The sequence below is a fragment of the Plectropomus leopardus genome, chromosome 20, assembly GCF_026936395.1.
Source record: "Plectropomus leopardus strain MGB_pleo_1.0 chromosome 20, ASM2693639v1, whole genome shotgun sequence".
In the NCBI taxonomy this organism is placed as follows: domain Eukaryota; kingdom Metazoa; phylum Chordata; class Actinopteri; order Perciformes; family Serranidae; genus Plectropomus; species Plectropomus leopardus.
Genome location: NC_142195.1, coordinates 9056112 through 9076206, shown reverse-complemented (window position 1 = coordinate 9076206; position 20095 = coordinate 9056112). Strand labels below are relative to the sequence as shown.

Sequence of the window (20095 nt, the reverse complement as noted above, 5' to 3'; positions counted from 1 at the left end):
GTTTAGATGATGTGGGAGCTGTTAGTACTGTTTGTTCATTTGCCCTGTCGATTAAAGGTTCTGTTCACCAAAATTACAAAAAAAGAAAGAAAAGAAAAGGACACACTTTTACTCATTTACACCCAGCATCATCTGGCCATGCACATAGTTTTGGTTTTACTTGTTCATGTTTTGAGATTTTTGCTTCCACCCTAATGATAAAGGTGAATGGAAATTTGTTTGTGGTGCTCACAGCATGAAAAATTACACTTTTCAAATTCAACAGCTCTCTGGAAAAACTAAGTTCCTGCCACTCTGGATAACCCACAGACCTTCCTGTGAGCTGCTTTCTTGAGATCCACATAAAATCATTTTTAAAAAAGTTCTTATGTAAACTCCTTTTCCCACATTTTTAAGGAACACTTAATGTCTTATCACCTTGTTAAGCTGGCTGTTCATGAAGCATCTCAAACAGATGCCGGGTAGTAATTATTGGCTCTTGTGGCTGTGTGGGGGGCTTTGGTAGGCCTTATCCTGCAGCAGGCCATGACCCCTCTTAAGGTAATGGGAGCTGATCCAGGTGCTGCTCCTTCTCCATTAACACTTCTCTGACACAATGCACAAGACTTATGACAATGCTGATGTCTCACATGGGGAAATTTTGCAAAACAACCTGGCCCAAGACTTTGCACAGTGTTCAAACCGCATTATGATATGTTTATCTTTGTGTGTGTGTGTGTAACAAAATAAGAGAGAGATCTTTCCAGAAAATTACAGTGACTAAGATCTTAAACATCATTGTGAGTGTGCTTTGCAGTCATGGATGGATTACCAAAAAGGCCTACAGGGCACAGGCCCAGGGGTCCGAAGTTTTAGGGCCCCCCAGGCCTTCACCTGCAAAATGCCACTCAAAGAAACATGTACTGACCAGGAACAGACTTAAAATGACCATAAACAGATGCAAAGGAACTGAAAAGACACAAAACAACCAACAAAAGACACAAAATTACCCTATAGACACACAAATTAACTACAAAAAGGGACAAATAACCACATAGACACAAAACTACCTCAAACAGGCACAAAAGGACTACAAACAGATTAAAAAAAAACTATTACAAAAGGCTACAAAGCAACCACAAAGAAAAAGGAAATTAATACATAGAAACCTCAAATGGAAAAAAATAAAAAAGGGGGTGAACAACTACAAAGAGACACAAAACAACCTCAAAAAGACACAAAGGGACTACAAAAAGACACAAAATGACTCCAAAACGGGTGAAACAACCACAAACACACATAAAATGACAATGAAGACACACGAAATGACAAAAAAAGACACAAAATTACCTCAACGTAACAAAAAAATACCTCAGAGACACAAAATAGCTACAAAAAGGACCAAAAGAACCAAAAGGAGACAAAATGACTACAAAGAGAAACAAAATGACTACAAAAGGGAGGAAATCAACCAAAAGTACTGCAAAAAAAAAACACACACACAAAAAATGGAGAAATAATGACCCCAAAGACAAAATATGTACAAAGAGGGGCAAAACAACCACAAAGAAACACAAAATGAATACAAAGAGTTGTAGAACAGCAACAAAAAGAGGCAAAACCACCACAAAGTCTGTGTTTCTGGATCCTGTGTAGTACAAGTGGTGGGGCCTTTCACATTTCCCTGCCCAGGCCCCCATTTTCTCATTATCTGCCCATGTTTGCGTTGCTTTTCATATTTCAAGAAGATGGGACACATTTGCAAAGTGCACAGTGCAGTAATACAGATCTCCTTTGCTGGTAACAAATAACAAGCCATGCCTCTTCCAACGAATTGGCTTGGATGACTGGAAGCCATCATAATGATTTGCAATAACCCAAATTGTTCCACACATGGAGGGATAATAAGGTGGCGAGTTTCTGAAGGAGCTGTGGGCGTCCCTATTTGGCAGTTTGAGTGTGTGCAGCGCTGCCCACCGTGTGTCACCGTGGTTCATTCATATGTTTACCGGTGCATGAGGCTTTGGGTAGGATCCATGTGGCCACCCCCTGGAGAAGGCGTGTAGTTGCTCGATGCAACCGCTGGGTTTGTAACTTGACACCTGGCCGCGCGGTGCATTTGCCATCGCTTTACCCACAGAAAGCCTATTTAAAAAGGAAAGGGATGAGTCCAACGCTCCTGACTCCGTAACCCCCCTCCAAAAAGAACCCAGCTTTCTCTCCGGCTGCGCGTCCCTCAATCTGGATCGGCATAAATGAATGAAACACAGGGGAATATCGACAGACAATCGCACAGGAAAACTCTCTGTCAAACCAGCCTGCTGCCAGGAGGAATTTATGTCGGGCTTGACAGGCAAATCAACATGAGTTTTTCCCTCTGGAACTTCATCTCAAGCTTGTCAAATGTGTAAAACGGCGACTGGTGTCTTCCGCCCCCCTTGCAAAGGAGTCACGCTGTGATTAACCGTCAGGTTTTTGACTGCCAGGACAAATGAATACAAATGAATTTAGGCACCCGAAGGAGAGATTGCAGAACCTCTCATCTAGACACAAAGTAAGTACCATTTATTTTTAATTTGTAATAGTGTGTGTGTGCTCTGATGAGAGGATGTCGGACAGATCTGAGGTGATCAGTGGCGAGTTACAATTGAAGGAGCTGCTTTCCTCCATGTGCGTACCTGTGAAGTGCCGGCTGGCTGTGGTCCAGCTCACCATGCAGGACTGGTGTCCACTGGGGACTGTTGAGGCTTTGCATGAGGTCTGTTTGTAGCGTCAGTTGTTTTAACATTTACCATAACTTTGCCAGAATTCGTTAATTTATCCATATGTTTGTTTTTTCAATTTCAATTTCCATTTTTTATATTTTCTATGATACAAAATGACGCAAAATGAACACAAAAGGGATCAAAACAACCATAGAGACACTAAATTACCACAAAAAGACACAAAACAACAAAATAAAACGCAAAATTACTGCATAGACAGAAAATGACCTCAAAATAAGCATAAAACGGGTAAAACAACACATTTTCCCCTAAATTTCGTATTGTTTTTGTGTTTATTAAACTGGACATACAGACAAGATATGGTCGGAAACTTTGCCATATAGTTTTTGCCTCACTCGCAAACACAACAGGCAATTATTTAGACCCATAAAGTTTCATGAGAAGTCCATCAGCATCCATGGAGGGTTTGCTAGATAGGATGCTTTCCATGTTTTCCGTTTTACGCATTCAGTGTCCACAGGCGCTTTTACGCAGAGCAATTAAAAGATTTTATAAGGGTGGACTAGATACCCAGCCTCAAAGAAAACACTTTTACGGCTAATTAGCCAAAACTATGACATCAGCTTTACCCGACAACGTCCACTCATTTATTTATGTAAGAAAACATCTGCAACTGACATGAGTTTTACAACAACGAGACATAAAATGCAGATGTTTTACGCATGTGTGTACGCACTTATAATGTATGGGGCAAAATATTTGGTTTTGATTTGCGGCGACAGTGTTGACTTTTTTTTAGGCAAGCAGCCAAAGAAAGTCACCAAATTTGTGCATTCATTCATTTATGCATGCAATGCAATATTTGGTTTTGTTGCGCAATTGGGTTAGTGGCGGGATCCGTGGCGAGGTAGTGAGGATGCAGTCATTTAGGGAGCAGGAATGTGCGGAGATTTAATCCACAGTTGTGTTTCATGAAGACAAGTTGATCAAATTTCTATTTATCACACCTGATTGGATGTTTTGCAGGAAATCATGAATTAAGAAACCTCGTAAAATGTCTGTGCAGCCATTAAGAGACCGTTTTAACAGTGGTACAACCACATTATTCATGTAAGATGTGCATGACTGCGCATCTACCTGCGAGGTGTCAGCTGCATGGAGCATCAACATGTCCACATGGTGTCGCCCTTTATGCCTCACTCCTGGCTTTATGCATAAATGGGGTTTTGTGCATAGTAGTGGTATATTTTGACTTTTATTTACAGTGGAAAAACAACTAGAGACTTTCATTTTTATGATACACCTATACACACAAACACCTTTTTTTTGGTCTTGCTCTTACTTGTAGTTTCAGTAGACACTATTTCCAGGCAGAGCAATATCACAGTGAGTCACATATAATTTTATCTGCTCTTAGTCATAATAATAATAATTGGAACATGACTTGTGTAGACAATTTGATAAGTAGAAAATGGTCTGGAAGTAAGCATCCTGAAGTGGGAGATTACTTGACTGCTTCCAGAACAGATGATGGACCGTCAGCTCCCCTCTCCTCCTCATCAGCCTCTGTTAGTGTCCACTCATCCATAGGAATTTTCCACTGTGTGTGACTAGGTGTGAGTGTGTCTGTGTGTGTTTGTGCTCGGGGTGGGGGGTTGGGGGGCAGAATCGCCTTTGGGAAATCCTTTCAGGGAATCATTGAGTTGTCCAAACTTGTGAAAAGGAACGGAAACTATAGTGGCTTCTTGGTGTGTGTGTGTGTGTGTGTGTGTTTTTTTTTTTCTCAACCTTTGACTGGTTGCTGGCCTACAGACGGACTGCTGTTTGAGTTGTGTGGCGGGGGCGGCCATGGTGGTTTTGGGGGTCGAGAGGTTAGAATCAGAGTTGGCTTTTGGATATTGCAGGTTTAGGAAAAAGAGAGCGCTGCTGCAGATGTTACATTGTGGCACCAGATAATTTAATGGCTAAAATTCTTTGCCACTCAGGCAGATTTTGCAAATATTGAAGGCAAAATTTTAATACTCTGACTCTTCATATTGTTTGGTCACACTCCTTTGTAGGGCTGGGCAACATATCAGTATTATATCAATATTGTGATATGACACTAGATTTTGGATATCATATTGTGTCATCTTTTCCTAGTTTCAAAGGCTGTATTACAATAAAGTTTGGTGATTTTTCTGAACTTACCAGATTGTTTTAGTTGTTCTGCCATTGGCCTTTACCCACAAATTAACCAAAAATCTCATTGTGAAGTATTTTAAGTTTTAAGTCAACCCTTTAATATAGTTACAATATCAATATCACAGGATTTAGTCAAATATATTCTGGTATTTGATTTTCTCCATATCGCCATTTTTTAAATCTATCTGCAGTTTCCTTTTACATTAAATTGCTTTATGATACCAAATGAGATGTATGTGCTAATAACATGTAAGATGAGCTCAATAAGTAGAGGAAGATGTAATCAAAGTGTTTTTCTTCCTTATGTCTTTGAAATGTGAGTTCAGTGGCTCACAGCACAGTATATAGGTTAGACTGTCTGCTTTAATGGATGACTTCGGAGGAGGTATTGTTCATCTGGCCTCTATTTTGTCCACTCAGCTTAGCCGAGAAATCCCTCAAGGACTCATGTCATAGCTCACTGTTGCAGTCTGAAAACCACACCAGACAGGGTCAGCGTACAGATGTCAGCCCCACTGATTTAAATGTCCACTGTGCACAAATCCACCTCACTGCAAACGCCTTCGACTGCTCCACTGAAGAAAAACCCAGACCTGTCACGTACACTTCAAAAAGCACCCTAATGAAAATCTAAACAAGCTACCGAGAGCTTTTAATATGAAAAGCCAAAGAAAACAGCGCTGTTGGTTTCCTAGGAAACTTGGTCCAGTTTGCACAGATGTAAACAGCCCAAGGGGACAGAATGAGAGTCGTTTTCACGGCAGTTATAAAAAAAAACCAAAATCTCAGCATTCATGACTCATTTTCGGAAAGCGGATCTCTGCTCAGCTGATAACACTGAATCAGACTGCAACCAGCTGGTAGTCTGGGAGATTCTCGCTCTCTCTCTCTCACACACACACACTCACTCACTAGGCATCCTGAGTAACCACAGCCAGCTGTGTGTGAGGTTGATTGTGATGAAGCTTTATTAGCAACAAGGAACTGTTAGAGAGGTAGACATAGACACCACAAACACACACACATACACTTGGACATGTACATGCACTCTGATTATAATCACTCAGGCCAGTGGAGGAAGCAGCCGCTGGTTAGTGTGGAGGTTGTTTTGCTTTCTAAAGAGATCTCATCCTGGGATAGTGCAGGTAAATATGTTTATGCAACAGTTAGCCTCTTTCCAACGTCTTATGTATTTGGAGCCGCCGGCCTACACCCCCAACTGCCTGCTCCACTCTGGCCCTGCAGCTACAGCTGTTATACACATTTCCTCCTCCAATGTGTGTGTGTGTGTGTGTGTGACCATGTGTGTCTGGATGACCTCCAGCGGTAAACAGTGGCTCCCCTGCTTGTCACCAGATCTCAGTCCCCCGCTGAGCGCTCAGTCCACTTTCCAATCAGTCTCCTCAGCTCTCCTGCACACCTGGATGCAGTGAGGGTGTTGAGACCACTTTGTTTTTGTTTTCTCTGTGCGTGTGTGTGTGTGTGTGTGCATACACATGTTGGTTTTGGGAGGAGAATTGATGGATAGGTCCACTGTAGTATTTCTGTCTTTCAAACCACAACTTGAAGCCGTGTATGTGTGTGTGTGTTTTGGAGAGCTCTTCTTTACTCTGCGAGTTGTAAGTGCTTTTGCAGAGTCAAGTTCCCGTTTGTTATTCACATGGTATCAGTAGCTCAAATGCAAAGCATATGACTTTGTTTGTGATGTAAAAACAATGATTACAGATTATTATTCTAAGATTGCATGATGCCTGAATATCCAGTTTTGTAATCTCAGTCCATTTGATGATGTGAGTGTCTGTAGAGCGCTGCAGGGATGACGTTTTTTGTTGGCTGACTCGGAAGTTAACGTCGTCACCGTTTCCTCATTAAAAACCCAATGGGAATTTTCCATTTGATTTTGGATTGATGTAGAAAATGAGCTCTACATCAGACATTGATGATACGTACAGGCTTTGTTTAACAAGATAATCTTCACGACTGATTATTTTTTGAGTCTAAATGCAATCGCTAAAAAGAAAAAATAACATTTGGCTTACAAAGAAACTGCACCACTGTCACATGTGATTTTAACGTCACCACCACAACAAGACTGTGAAGTCGTGTTCTGTGTGATGGCGTTCTGTAGTCTCATTTAGCCACTTGTTAGCAACCGCCTTTTTTAACCACCAAAATGATGCTAAAGATATGCTCAACATCTACCTCAGTAGTCCTGTTTAGCCATTTGCAACCACCCTTTTTACACGTAAAAGCTTAAAAATTCACGATATTACGGTATACGGTATTTACAGACTGATGTTATATTACAAAACAAAACGTGAAAGTCTCTTAAACCTGTGTTAACCTTAGACCTTAATTCTGACATCCAACCAAAAACCCAATGACTTTGAGGTGAGAGACCCAGTGCAATGCAAATATAACTCATTTTGCGGGTTTTAGGACTCATTCCTGCAGCGCTCTGTTAAGACACATGCCTCAGCTTTCCTAATGACAGATATTAAATGTTTATTTAAACACACCGTAAAGCTCCAGTGTGATGGATTTGTGGGATATATTGGCAGAAATGGAAAATAATATTCATAACTATGTTTTCATTTGTGTATAATCACCTGAAGCTAAAAGTTATTGTGTTTTCATTACCTTAGAATGAGTCGTTTATGTCTACATATGGAGCAGGTCCTCCTAAATGAAACCTGCCATGTTGTAGCCCATAACAGACAAACCAAACACTGGCTCTAGATTTGTGTTTTTTGGCAGCCAACATAGTTCTCTCTTGGCATCCTGGAGAAGTTTCAGTTGGTTGCAATCTGCAACCTCACCACTAGATGCCACCAAATCCTACACACTGGATATTCAACATGCTCCTCCTGTGGCAAAATAGAAGCAATTCCAATACAAAGACACCCTTTATAAAGGGGTTCAAAAACCTTATGGTTTCCTTAATGATCAATAACTCATCTCCTAATATTTTATGTATCTACAACAAGCATCAAAAAGGACAATTTGCTTTGGACTTTTTGAGCCCCCAGACCAAAATCCATTTATAAAAAACAATTATTGCAGATTTAATTATCAAAACCCTTAATTTACACCTATGCCTTCATAAGTTAGAGGGTTATTAGAGACTGAGAAACCCAAGAACCTTTATAAATTGATTACCAACCATTATAAATGTATTATTAGCAGATAGAAAGGATAAACACCAACAACCAACCTGGCAACCCAAAACTAGTCCCTATTTATTTGCCTGTTATTTAAATGATGTATCAAATGATGATGAATGTGATGATGTATTTTATTGTACGAGATAAACAATTGTAAGATTCAATGACATTTGACTGCTGCCGCTTTCTAACATCCTCTTTTCTCTTCCCCCAGGAGAGCCCTATTGCTCTGTACCGTATTATATTGTACTTGTTACCTGGGACTTACACAAGTACACCCTGAAGGTAAGATGTGTCTTCATGTCACCTCTACTTCCCTCACTCCACTTCTCAGTCACTTCTGTCTCTCTCGCTTTTTTCTTTTTTCCTGAAAATTTACTGGTGGAAAAAACTGTAAAAGTTCTGGGAGCACTGGGGGGATTTTGGAGTTATTCTTCGCCTGTTTGGTCATTGCCCAAGCACGTAAACACATTGCTATGAGAATTGGGGCCAGCCGTTGCCATGACGACAAGTGTTGAGTAAGCTGAGTGAGCAAAGGGAGTGATCAGATCATAGATTCAAAGCTGACCATTGCGGAGAAATGTTAGTCTCAAAACACTCCTGTCTCACCTCTGATTTACAGCATTCAGGGGACGGGACATAAAGGTCACTGTTAGTGATAACTCCTCAATATTTTTTTTAAATGAATGTATCAAATGTGACAACAGTTGCTCTTTGTGAACCTACAGAAAGTTCTAACCAAATTTGCTTCCTCATCTTTATGGAGCTTTACAGTGAGTTTTAGCTCATTGTTTAACCGTACGGCTGCAACTTTATGCCTTTGGCTTACCCTCACTGCTCTTATTGTGTTGTTTTTAGTGCATCTGTTTTCACAGAAAAGCTCTAAAAAGTCATTGTGCATTACCTGTTAGGCCCTAAACAGACACAGTTAACAACTAACAAGTGAACATAATGAAGCATTTAGCAATTAAAGAGCCAGATATTTTCCTCAGGCATTGGTAGAGAGCAGAAACAGACTGCAAAGACTACCAAATAAAGGCAAAATGCAAAAATTTCTTAAGGGGATACTTATCCAACATTCAACCGGGTTTGTATCATAACAGTGTGGTTGAATGAACTGTGATAAATTTCTCCCCTTCTTAACAGCACCCAGATCTCCCTGCTCATCTCCCAGCTCAAAACCGCAGCATAAAGTTTGAATTACAGATTGTACTTCTGCATTTTTGTATGCCCACCACAGCGGACACAATGAGTACAGAGGTAGATTGAGAGAGAGTGTCGCCCCTCTCTCCCTCTCCCTCTCAATGTCTGAACAGTAAAATTAGGCAGTGCTGATCAAATAAAAACCAAGATTCTGTTACTGTGTTGCCCTTTTCTCACCTAAAATATCTTGAGAAACATAATTTAATGCACTGTTTGGTTGTAATATGAGAATTTGTTGATGAAAAGTGGGTGCCATACTGTTTCCTGTATTGTAAAAGAAGAAAATACTGAGATCAAATAGTAAAACTGGGCAGTGCTACTAAAATATGAACCAAGATCCTGTTACTGTGTTGCCTATATCCTCAGATGTTTTCAGAAATATATTTTAGTGCATTGTTGGACTATAATTTGGAATCAGTTGTTACCAGTCAGCCACCATATTGTTTTCTGTGTCAAAATGGTCAACCCCCCTATATGCCCCGACCTATTGGGAGCAATGCATTCTGGTAATTGTAGGTTTTCCTCTGGAAGCAAAAACAAATACTGCAGAAAAGTATTTGCATTTTTCTGCTGTATATAAAGTCCAAATTTATAAATATAAATACTTATGTAAAATGATACTCTCCCACATTTTGTCTCTTAAGTAAATAACAAATTATAAATCATGAATCCCAATCTGATATTGTGGGAATTCACGCGACTTGCTATTGCGGGGATGATTTTTTTTTTTCCTCTCAGAGATATCGTACTGTAAATGGCTCACTGTGGACCCGGATAGGCCAGCCAAAGAGCGATCTTTTTGAGTGTGTTCAAATGAATCGGTGACTTCATCCTCTACAAGGGATAACATTACAGAGTGAAGAGCCTTGGACTTTCTCTCTGGCCTACTTGAGTGACTTGGCACAGTGCAAGGCTATGAACTCCAGCCATGTGTTAAACACAAGGCTGTGTGTGTGTGTGTGTGTGTGTGTGTGTGTGTGTGTGTGTGTGTGTGTGTGTGTGTGTGTGTTCACATCCATACAGTACGCTGCATATCTAAAACCACATGGTTGATGCATGCCCCAGTAATAGTACAAGTGGTATTTAAATAAAGAAGTTTGGAGACAGGAGTCTATGTACAGAATAGATACATGTAATGCACCCCCCGCCTCTCTGCCAAGTCCTGTTGTCCTTTACTGCAGGAGAGACCACACAGAGAGGAGAATCCGCCATGTGGATGGGTATACACTGTATCCCATGTAGGTCTCGTTACCTCTGGCTATTTTATAAAGCCTTAGTGCTTTGACGTAAGGAAAATATTAGAGCCCTTTACAGAGCATGAAAAGGCCATAAAGAACTGGCTGCATATAGAAGAGACATGCAGCTCTACGTTTCACTGTGCAACAAAATATTGTTTTAGATGTGATGTGCAGTGCAGTGTTTGCTTTGAATTGTGTTAAAAACCTGCTCTGTATCAGTAGCACTCAATGATTCCAGACTTGACAGCTTGTTTGACATGATGCATGCGAGAACACTTTCTGCAAAAAACATTTGCGTTCGGAGCAGCTTGCTCCCTCAAGTCTAATTCCTTGATCACTACCACGACTACCAGGGATCACATTCCCACTCTTTTTTTTTTTTTTTTTTTACTTTCCGTTCAATTATATATTTCCAAAGTCTGAGCCCCCCATCCGTGGCCTAATGAAGCAAAAGCCTTGTATAATAGAAAGACAAGAGTCTCATTGAAGTCCTTTCTCTCCATGGCTTACCGACTGTTAGGACATCCCATCTGTCTTTCCCTTCATCTTTCTGTCATGTCATCAACATTGCTCGTTTCTATCTTTTCACAAGCAGGGCTTCTATATGCACGTCCCCATTAGACAAGGCCCAGTGACCACAGGTCAGAGTAAGCCCAGAGACAATAAAGATGTTGAGGGGCCTGGGTCTGGGATCAAAGGTCACATAGGGAACGAGTCGGGACCCCTGAGACTCAAGCACTGAATAGAAAGTCAAAGTTGACGTAAAGGCTGGAAACTGTATTCTGCCTTCAGGCGGGGAGATGCTGCGCTCACTTGCAGCTGCTGTGGTCATGTTCTGAGAATCCGAACAGACTCTATTGATGAGAGGGGAGGTTGTCTGATGATGCCAGTGTCCTTTGGTTCATTAATCCCCTATAGCCTTAAAACAAAGAGGCCATGACTTGATATTAGCAAAGGGGACAACACATATACTTTATTATAGAGAACAGAGGGCACTCTGATGTGCTAATTGGTGAGGCCGTTATATAATAAATGTACATTTAGAACCTGAACTCTGTCCCTTGTGCCTCAAAATGCACAAACACATATTGTTAGCTTTATACAGTGTCCAACAGTCCCTCTGCCCCCTGTAGGGGAGAGTGTTGGCCAGATGGTTATAGGAAAGGATTAGGGCTTTTAGCCCGATTGTGCGTTCCTGGTACTGGTTGCTGTGGCCTTGACTGAGCTCCCTTTGCAATTACCTCAACCAGTCGTCATGTTTCCATCAGCACAGGGTGAACACCAGCGACAAAGACTTGCCTCGTGCCTCACAAAACCATTGGGAACTAGATGCCAGTTATTGGAAATAGATTCTTTATAGAAAGTATTTTTATATGGTGAAGGGATGTAAAATTGTTCCTGTTATTTTTTCTCTGTTGCATGGGCACAGATCTGGGCAATATATCAAAATTAGATCAACATTGTGACATGAAACAACATGTCATGTTAGACTGTTCTATCTCTTCTATTATTGGCCTATACCCACTTAGTCATCGTATTGACAGATTAATCAAAAATCTCATTGTAAAGTACTTTTCAAGTCAATCCTGCAATGTAGTAACATTTGATAATTAATCAGAAATTTGATCTATCCCAAAGCCCAAAATGACATCCTTGTGTCTTATTTTTTTCCACAACCCAAAGATATTTTGTTTATTGTCATAAAAGAGTAAAGAAACCAGAAAATATTCTTGTTTAACCTCTTCTGTACTGGGTCTCTGGTTCAGACCTTTGCTCAGAAAATTAAATGCCCAAAATGAAAAGAATATTTCTCTGCAACTACAAGGTCTGCACGGATATTTTTTTCCTCAAATTTAATGTAACACTTGATAGTTTAACTGCATAGGAACAGATGTTTAAGAAGCTGGAATCAAAGAATTTTGACTATTTTTCTGGAAAAAAAAAGATTAGCAAATTAGCTGCCAATTTATTTAATTGACGGCTAATCGATTAATTGTCGCAGCTCAACAATTCTGATGATTATTTATCAAACATCTAATTTTGTAAGTATTTTGTGAAAGCACCAATAGTCAGCCCTACAATGTTGTTGCAATATCAGTATTGAGGTATTAGGTAAAAAAATGTTGTGATATCTGATTTTCTCCACATCCCCCAGCCATTCACATGTAATTAAATGTTCATAAATGCATGTAACTTGATTATCAGTAGGAATAAAGCATTATTTATTGTTGTTTGAATAGCCATTGCATCACTTTGCATGCTTAAAGCAAATCAGACTTCACATGTTCATATTTCATTAAAGTTTTGCTAAATGTAACCCCCCCCAAAAAAATAATTCAAAGTTTTTTTTAAATCACACTTTAATGACCAAAGACAGAAGGGCAAACTTGGGAAAAAATATTCGATTTGGAACCTTAAACCAAATATTTGGCTTCAAAACTTAAAAATGTTTTTCAATGTATATTTAAAATACTATTTGATTACATTTCTTGGCCTCTATTCTCAAACTTAGGATAGCTTGTCAGGGTGTCCCATTTCACATCTATATTATGTCTGGTGATTTGTACTTGTACTTTAACTATTTTTGTGAATAAACTGAACTGTACTGAACTTTTTCTCCCTCTGGAGCTGTTAAAATTAGGCTTACATTTTGTGGTGAGCAGCACCTTTCATAATTCTCAGACCTGTACAGCAATAAACATGCTGTATTCTGAGGCCATCTGTTGCAGGTATGCTTTAAGCTGTTTCATGCTTCACATAAGACACATGGTCAAAATGATGCCACAACTTGCAATTCTGGAGGGAAGCGTGAGACTGCAAACCGCTGACATTTGAAAGAAAGGCCACCGCAGCACCTCTGTGCAGCATCCACCCACTCAGAGAGCAACCATCCAAGGTCACTCCATACTCCCCTATCATCAGCCTACTTTTATGTCCTTGTGGACCTATACATAGTCATTTGTTTACCCCTGAAGTTGTACTAGACAGCCTACAGAAGCAGTTTGGTGGCCTCGAAACCCAGTGAGTTTATTTATCTTTCTATTTCATTTTTTGCTTAAACCATCTTTTTTTCCATATCTCTTCCCCGAAGTGTTTTAGCTGAGCGTTGGCAAGAAGACCAGTCTGACTTGAATGTACGGCTATGATGCCTGTTGTGTGATAACAAAAAATAGACTAATGGGAATTTATTGGAAAATTGGCAGATAAGTCAGAGTTGTCATTTTAAACGTTGCCACTGTCAAAGACAGCTACAACATTTTGCTGAGCCTCGCTTGTTTCAGGAAGAGCAAATTCTCACAATGAGTCCAGAATGGCCTATTAATAATTTTAAGATGTTTAACAGTTTCCCTCATCGTGGTTCTTCTCATCCGTGTCTGCTGACTGTTAATGGTTTTGTGTGTAATCAAGTGGCCATGTTTCTGAGTGTTACTATGTCAACACAACTGGGGCTCTTATTCTGCCCATTTTCCCCTGTGTTTCACTCCCTGTTAACATGGATATTTTCACATTCAAATGTAAGAGGATGTACTTTGTCCCTGATGATGTATTTCAAGGTTCTGGATTATGGCGGAAAATATTTCCATCTGTGTATAGTGAGGTTACAGAACGTGGACAGACAAAACAGATGTGGTCAGAAGGACAATGTAAAGTCTTTAAACTTAAAATAATTCTTAAAATATACTTCAGGCACCAAAGAGAGTACTTAATAATAGCCTTTCATTTTCACTTTTGTCTAGCTGCCCTGGTGTGTAACCTTCAAAAACAAACCTGTCATAATTATTTGCACCTCTAACACCACTCTCTCTTTTTGCCAGATGTGGACATCCTCCAAAAGTTGGGGCTCAAGGGAGAGAAACCGTCGCGCTCGGTGCCAGCAGGGGTCATTCCATTCAGATCGGGGATCATCCTCAACCAGCGGGCGCACATTGAAACTCCATTGCGCTCAGTCATCCCAGCGGCCATCTGGCCCAACCTGGCACTGGTCCTGAGTGTGCGCTCACACCGTGTCAACAGTGCTTTCCTCTTCACCCTGCTCTCAGGCCGCAAGAAACTCCTTCTCGGTCTGCAGCTTGCGCCGGGCAATCTGGTCCTTCACACAGGACCTAACACCTCGGTGGCACTGCCCTACGAGCCCCATGATGGTCAGTGGCACCAGCTGGCGGTGGGAATTAATGGACAGAGAGTGACTCTATATGCCTCCTGCGGAGAGCAGAGTGTTCATGCAGACTTTGGGTGGGACAGTGAGGAGGGACTGGCTCCAGAGCTCCAGGGCTCCTTCCTGCTGGGGCGGGCAAGCCAGCAGCAAGCCTCAGCACACTTTGAAGGAGCCATCTGCCAGTTTGACCTGGTCCCTTCTGCACAGGCAGCTCACAACTACTGCAGGTACATTAAGAAACAGTGCAGGGAAGCCGACACATACAGGCCTAACCTTCCTCCCTTGTTGCCTATCCTACCACGAGAAAGAAACATCACAGCTACCGCTGCTACCCCTAAACGTGGTGGCCCTGTAACACCCAGGAAGACCACTGGGGTGAGCCTTGCCAGGAGTGTCGCTGCCGCTGCCTCGGCTGTCAGATATGTAGCACCTGCCCAAACAATAAAACCCACACCTGGGACCATTCCTACACCTCTTTTGGCAACTGCAGTGCCAGTCACAGTCCAATTTGGTTTGGCCTCCCCGCCTCCCAAGGCCAGGACTGAAACTGTCACTGCGCCACTCAGGACAAAAGTACCCCCAACAAAACCACCAAACCCAACGCCCACCAACACTAAAGCTTCAAATCAGAAACCCTCAAAACCCACTCCCCCAAAGCCCACTCCTCATAACTCCAAAAAGACAACTTCAGTAACAGACAACAAGAAGAAGCCTACTATTCCAGCCACTACTAGCACCAAACCCTCCAAGACAAAGCCTGATTCTACCTTATCAGACCAAGGTGCAGTCCCAAAGAAACCACAACCCACCACAGCCAAGAAAACACCTACCAAGCCTAAAGTTACGCCATCCAAAGCCACTCCGTCCAAACCCAAAACAAATTCTGTCAAAGTTGTCCCTTCTAAACCAACGATATCCAAAGTCAGCCCATCCAAATCAACAGTCTCCAAATCTACAATTGCTAAAACATTCAAGCCAGTCTCCAAACCGGTCATCAAACCAACAAAGCCAGCCAAAACTACCAAGGCTACGGTCACCCCGCGACCAACCAGACCTTCATACAACGCAGTAACACCACCTGCTACTGATGGCTTCCAGAGCTGGGAGGTGCCACCTACTCAGTTCTCCCTGCTGGATGGACCTGTAGGACAGAAAGGAGAGGCAGGCCCATCGGTAAGCTCCTCTGGTCTGTTTGATTGGTTTGTAAGTGTGCTTGTTTGCATATACACAAAAAAAAGGAAAATTAAGTATATTTACAACAGATGCATGTGTTGCATATGATTGAGCACTCTTTTTTGACTTAGATCAAGGGCTCGCTAAAGCAAAGTGCCTGCTTGGTGGACTGGTACGGACCAGTGTAGGGATATCAAGGAGGGAGAGGCTATGGCTAAAAAAAGCACCGTATAGTCCCTTTCCCATTGTACAAAAAAACCACGAACACACTCGCCAACATTTAATGTCAAACCCGCGGCCCTTTGCTGCATGTCATCCCCTGTCTCTCCCACTTTCACTTAAGCTGTCCTACATGATAAAGGCAAAAAGCCAAAAAAAAAAAAAAAGGCATACTCGTCTTCTGCAGAGCTGTGTACGAAACACGTGCGCATGCTAAATTTGGTGGGGAAAAAGGGTATAAAATGCTTCTGAAGTTGACAATGTGACAGTGCAGAACAGCTAAGATTGAGCCTGACTGTAGCTTTTTTTTTCTAGCTGAAGGCAAGACAGACTAATATGCAAGTACACACATATGGAGACTTAACGTCATCTTGATTTTGCAGAAGTTAAGCCTCTAAAAAATTAAGAAAAGCAAGAAACATGCAGTCTGTGTCTTAGCTGTTTGTGCTGGCAGTTGTGGGTGGCGAGTTTGATGGTTTACATTTGTAAAGTGGTGAGAGTGAATGAAGCATGTTTCCAGTCTGTGCTGGTCTTTGTCATCAGTAAAAGACCAGGTTCGATTCACGTTCTCTGGAGCTGGAAATAAGAGACCACAGAGATACTATGTGGGTCAATGTGGCACTATATCCTTTCCCACACAGGTTAGAAATCCTACTTTTTTCCTCCCTCCTCTGTGCTCAGAACCCTCCAGGCTGGGTGTGACGTGTCAGGTCTGACGCCTTGCCGTCTCTGCACCAGATTCCTCTGTCATAGAGGACCAGTGGAGGTCTCATGGCCCTCTTTCAAAGCTAGGTCAAGGGTCAAAGCAGTCTGTAAACATCATCATTCAGCCTCTCAAAGGAAAGGAAGGCTATAGTATATCACAAGGAGCCAGAAAACTGAGCCAGGCAGGTCTACTTTCACCTTTTCCATTTTCACACCCAGTATCAGAGTGCGTCTCAGTTGCATCTTGACTGACCACTGGAGACTAAATGTTGATTCAAAGTTTGATTTTATTTGTGAACAAAGTTTTTACAAGTTGCTTGCCATAGACAAATCAACTGTGTTTGGGAATTGTATTGTTTTTTTAAGCTCTGCATGATCGTCTACCCAGTTCTTTACCTTTTTAATATGGTCTGAGTAATCAATCCTCAGTGTCTCGTCAGCACATCCAGGGTGTGTTTGTACTTGTATTTAAAGCCTCTGACTGAGTCATTTTAGTGTAAGGTGTGAGCACGGCCTCAGTGTTTGATACATGTGCCTCGGTTATTCTTTGTAGTGGTCTGTAATTTGCCGCTGTAGATTGCAGAGTGCGGTGTGTCAAGGGTTTACTAATTTACATCTACGCTGTGTCCACACCAGACTTGACTGTAATTACAGTGAACCAAATGAGTGCCATTTAGAAAGCACGACCTGCAATCTCAATATGAAGTGCTGCAATCTAGTAAAGAAAAGTAGAGATGCACTTATTGCAAGTTTCTTGGCCAATTTTTTTCTTTCTTTTTTTTTTTTTAAGTCTAACCTGCCGATACCATGGGCAATTTTGATTTTCAGTGGTGTGATGTAACAGAGTAATCATACTTCATTACAGTACTTAAGTATTTTTTGGGAGTATCTGTACTTTACCTAAGTTTTTATATTTCTGTCAACTTTTGCTTTTACTCCACTACATTTTGTAAATCAAATTTGTACTTTTACTTAACTACATTTTCCATATACACTTTAACCTATGCCTGGGTCATTTTCTGGTAAGATATCTGTACTTTTACTCAAGTACGGCTTATATGTACTTCATTCACCACTGCCAATTTTCTTTCTCTCCAGAAATTATAATTTACAGCATACACAAACATATTTTGAACTTTTCTTTCAAGTGTTTCTTTAAAACGTGGCTTAGAATAGTAAAAATGCATAAATGTGATCAAAGATGGGTCTCATTGAGCATCCACAAAATGTGAGTGCAAATAAATGTTCATTTAGAGCGAACAAATTTCGTAAAGGACTCACTTTGCTGCTCAATCCATCTCTGAGGATTGAGGGGGCGTGGACAGATCATGTTTGATTGACACCTCCCTTTCAGCTGAAGAAATTTTATTTTCCTTTCAAACACAGTTAAAACGTTTTGCCACCACGGAATAAACTGCCAAATCTATAAATTGGACCATAGTTGGTAAGAAAGCTTACTAGACTTAACAGAGAACTAGATATGACAACCCCGGTCTGAGTTTTATTTAACTATGCCTCCTGGTATATGGCGCTAATTGTTTTAGCATTTTTCAGTTAGCGGAACGGTTAGCATGTGACTTTTTTAAGTTATCTTGCTAATTTTTTTTTTTAACAAAGGAACAAGGTAGGACCACCTTTATTTGTGTTTTTATTGAGTTATACCTCCTGGCCTGAGACGCTAACGTGAAGTGTTTTAGCATGTTCTGCTCACTTACTTTAAATGGTTAGCATTAGCTTTGCTATGCTATTAGCTTTGAGCTAAGTATCAACTTCGTGACTAACATAAGCTACATAGGTCAACACAAACCATTTACAGCATGCATGGAAAATAATTACAAATTAAGAGAAGGTTTGCGGCTCTGACAACAGTCAGTCTGTGCTGCTGCTTGTAGTGCAGGCAGTCATGTAAATTTGATCTGCATAATATTGGTTATATTGGAAATTTGTCACTGTCATGGCCGATCATGTGGAAAATCGGCAAAGGTCACCTATCAGTGGTGCGTCTTTATACAAGAGATTGTAGAAGGATGATTAATTGATGATTACTGAGTTATTGTCTGACACTTTTAATGTCGAGGCTATGCTGATGCCAAAAAAAAAGCTTTTTAGGAAAATAGTAGCATGTGCCCCAGTTATGTCTCCGGAGTATTCAGAATCTGAACAAATGTTGCAGGCTGAATAAAATATGTACGTTTTATCTGATTTGTGACAGGATGATATATTTAGAATCACATGGTTTTATGCTGAGAATTTATCATGGATTAAACAGGTGCTTCCTGTCAAAGTATGTGCGTCTTTCTAGGCATAATATGTGAATGTGTGTGAGTGTCTCTGTGTTGCCATTCAGATCCTCGGGAGATCCCGGATGAACCCAGCCATGCTTCCTTTTTAGCCGAGTTTGGATTTCATAAGCACACATGCTATGTGTATACTACTCTGTCTCTCACTCCCTCTCACAGGACAACACACACGCATTCATTTTAACAAATATGAAAGTCAGAAGCCAATGAAAAGCATTCACTGAGGTTTAAGCCAATTGCTTAATCATTCATCACTCTCTCTGCCCAAAGCATTAAGAGTCTTCTACTGACAGACACAACAGTCCATGACTCTGACTCTTTTTTTCGCTGTGCAGATTCTGCACTCTGGCTGCCAGGAGAAACATCCAGTGCAGGAACAGATACAGCACAGTTCCTTATCCAAAGCACAGTTGCTTAAAAAACCTGTTCTGCTGTTCTACTGGCTGAAAGTGAGAGTTGGAGTTTTAATCTGATTACTTTTTAATTGGAGCTGGAGCAGTGAGTTTAAATTAGATTTAAATTTGAACTCATAACTCTCAAGACTAGGGTTCTGTATTTAGTTAAATTGCACTTGCAAAACCGCAGAAGTACTTAACTGTTGCCACAATAAGAATGTTTAGTTTGCTTTAAAATCATGGCAAAAAATTACTTTGGGAGTTTGCCGATTTGTACTGTGCTTTGAGAATTCTTCAACAATAGTATAACAAGTAAATTCATGGAATTTCTTTATAACTTAGAAACAATTGCTTTCACAGAACGAAGCACAACTTTGAATACAAAATTACGGTTCAGTTGTCAGGTGGCACAAATCATGCCCTTACTTCCTCACAGGCTTAGTCAGCAAGTCTAAACCCTTCTAAATAAAAACCTTTGACACCAGACTGTATTTGAAATGTGGTGATTGGTAAATGCTTGCTAATGTGAGAATTTTGCGAGACTGCTACCTTCCTGGCTGGAGAGCAGTCAACAAATGCATTCTCCTAGAAAAGAAAAATATGTTAAAGATGGACAGGTGCAAATGGGGAAAGATGGTCAGAGTAAAAATAAA

At 40.9% G+C, this 20095-nt stretch overlaps 1 protein-coding gene across 1 annotated transcript in view; it reads left to right on the top strand.

Annotated features, from left to right (window-relative positions):
• Positions 1 to 1764: 1764 nt before the first annotated feature.
• The window catches only part of col27a1a (collagen, type XXVII, alpha 1a), a 92143-nt gene continuing 73812 nt past the window's right edge, over positions 1765 to 20095 (top strand). Inside the window, exons 1-3 of the mRNA XM_042509286.2 lie at positions 1765 to 2533; positions 8268 to 8338; positions 14310 to 15823. Of these exons, the coding sequence (XP_042365220.2) occupies positions 2481 to 2533; positions 8268 to 8338; positions 14310 to 15823 (1638 nt within the window). The 5' untranslated portion in view covers positions 1765 to 2480. The remainder of the gene's footprint in view (positions 2534 to 8267; positions 8339 to 14309; positions 15824 to 20095) is intronic.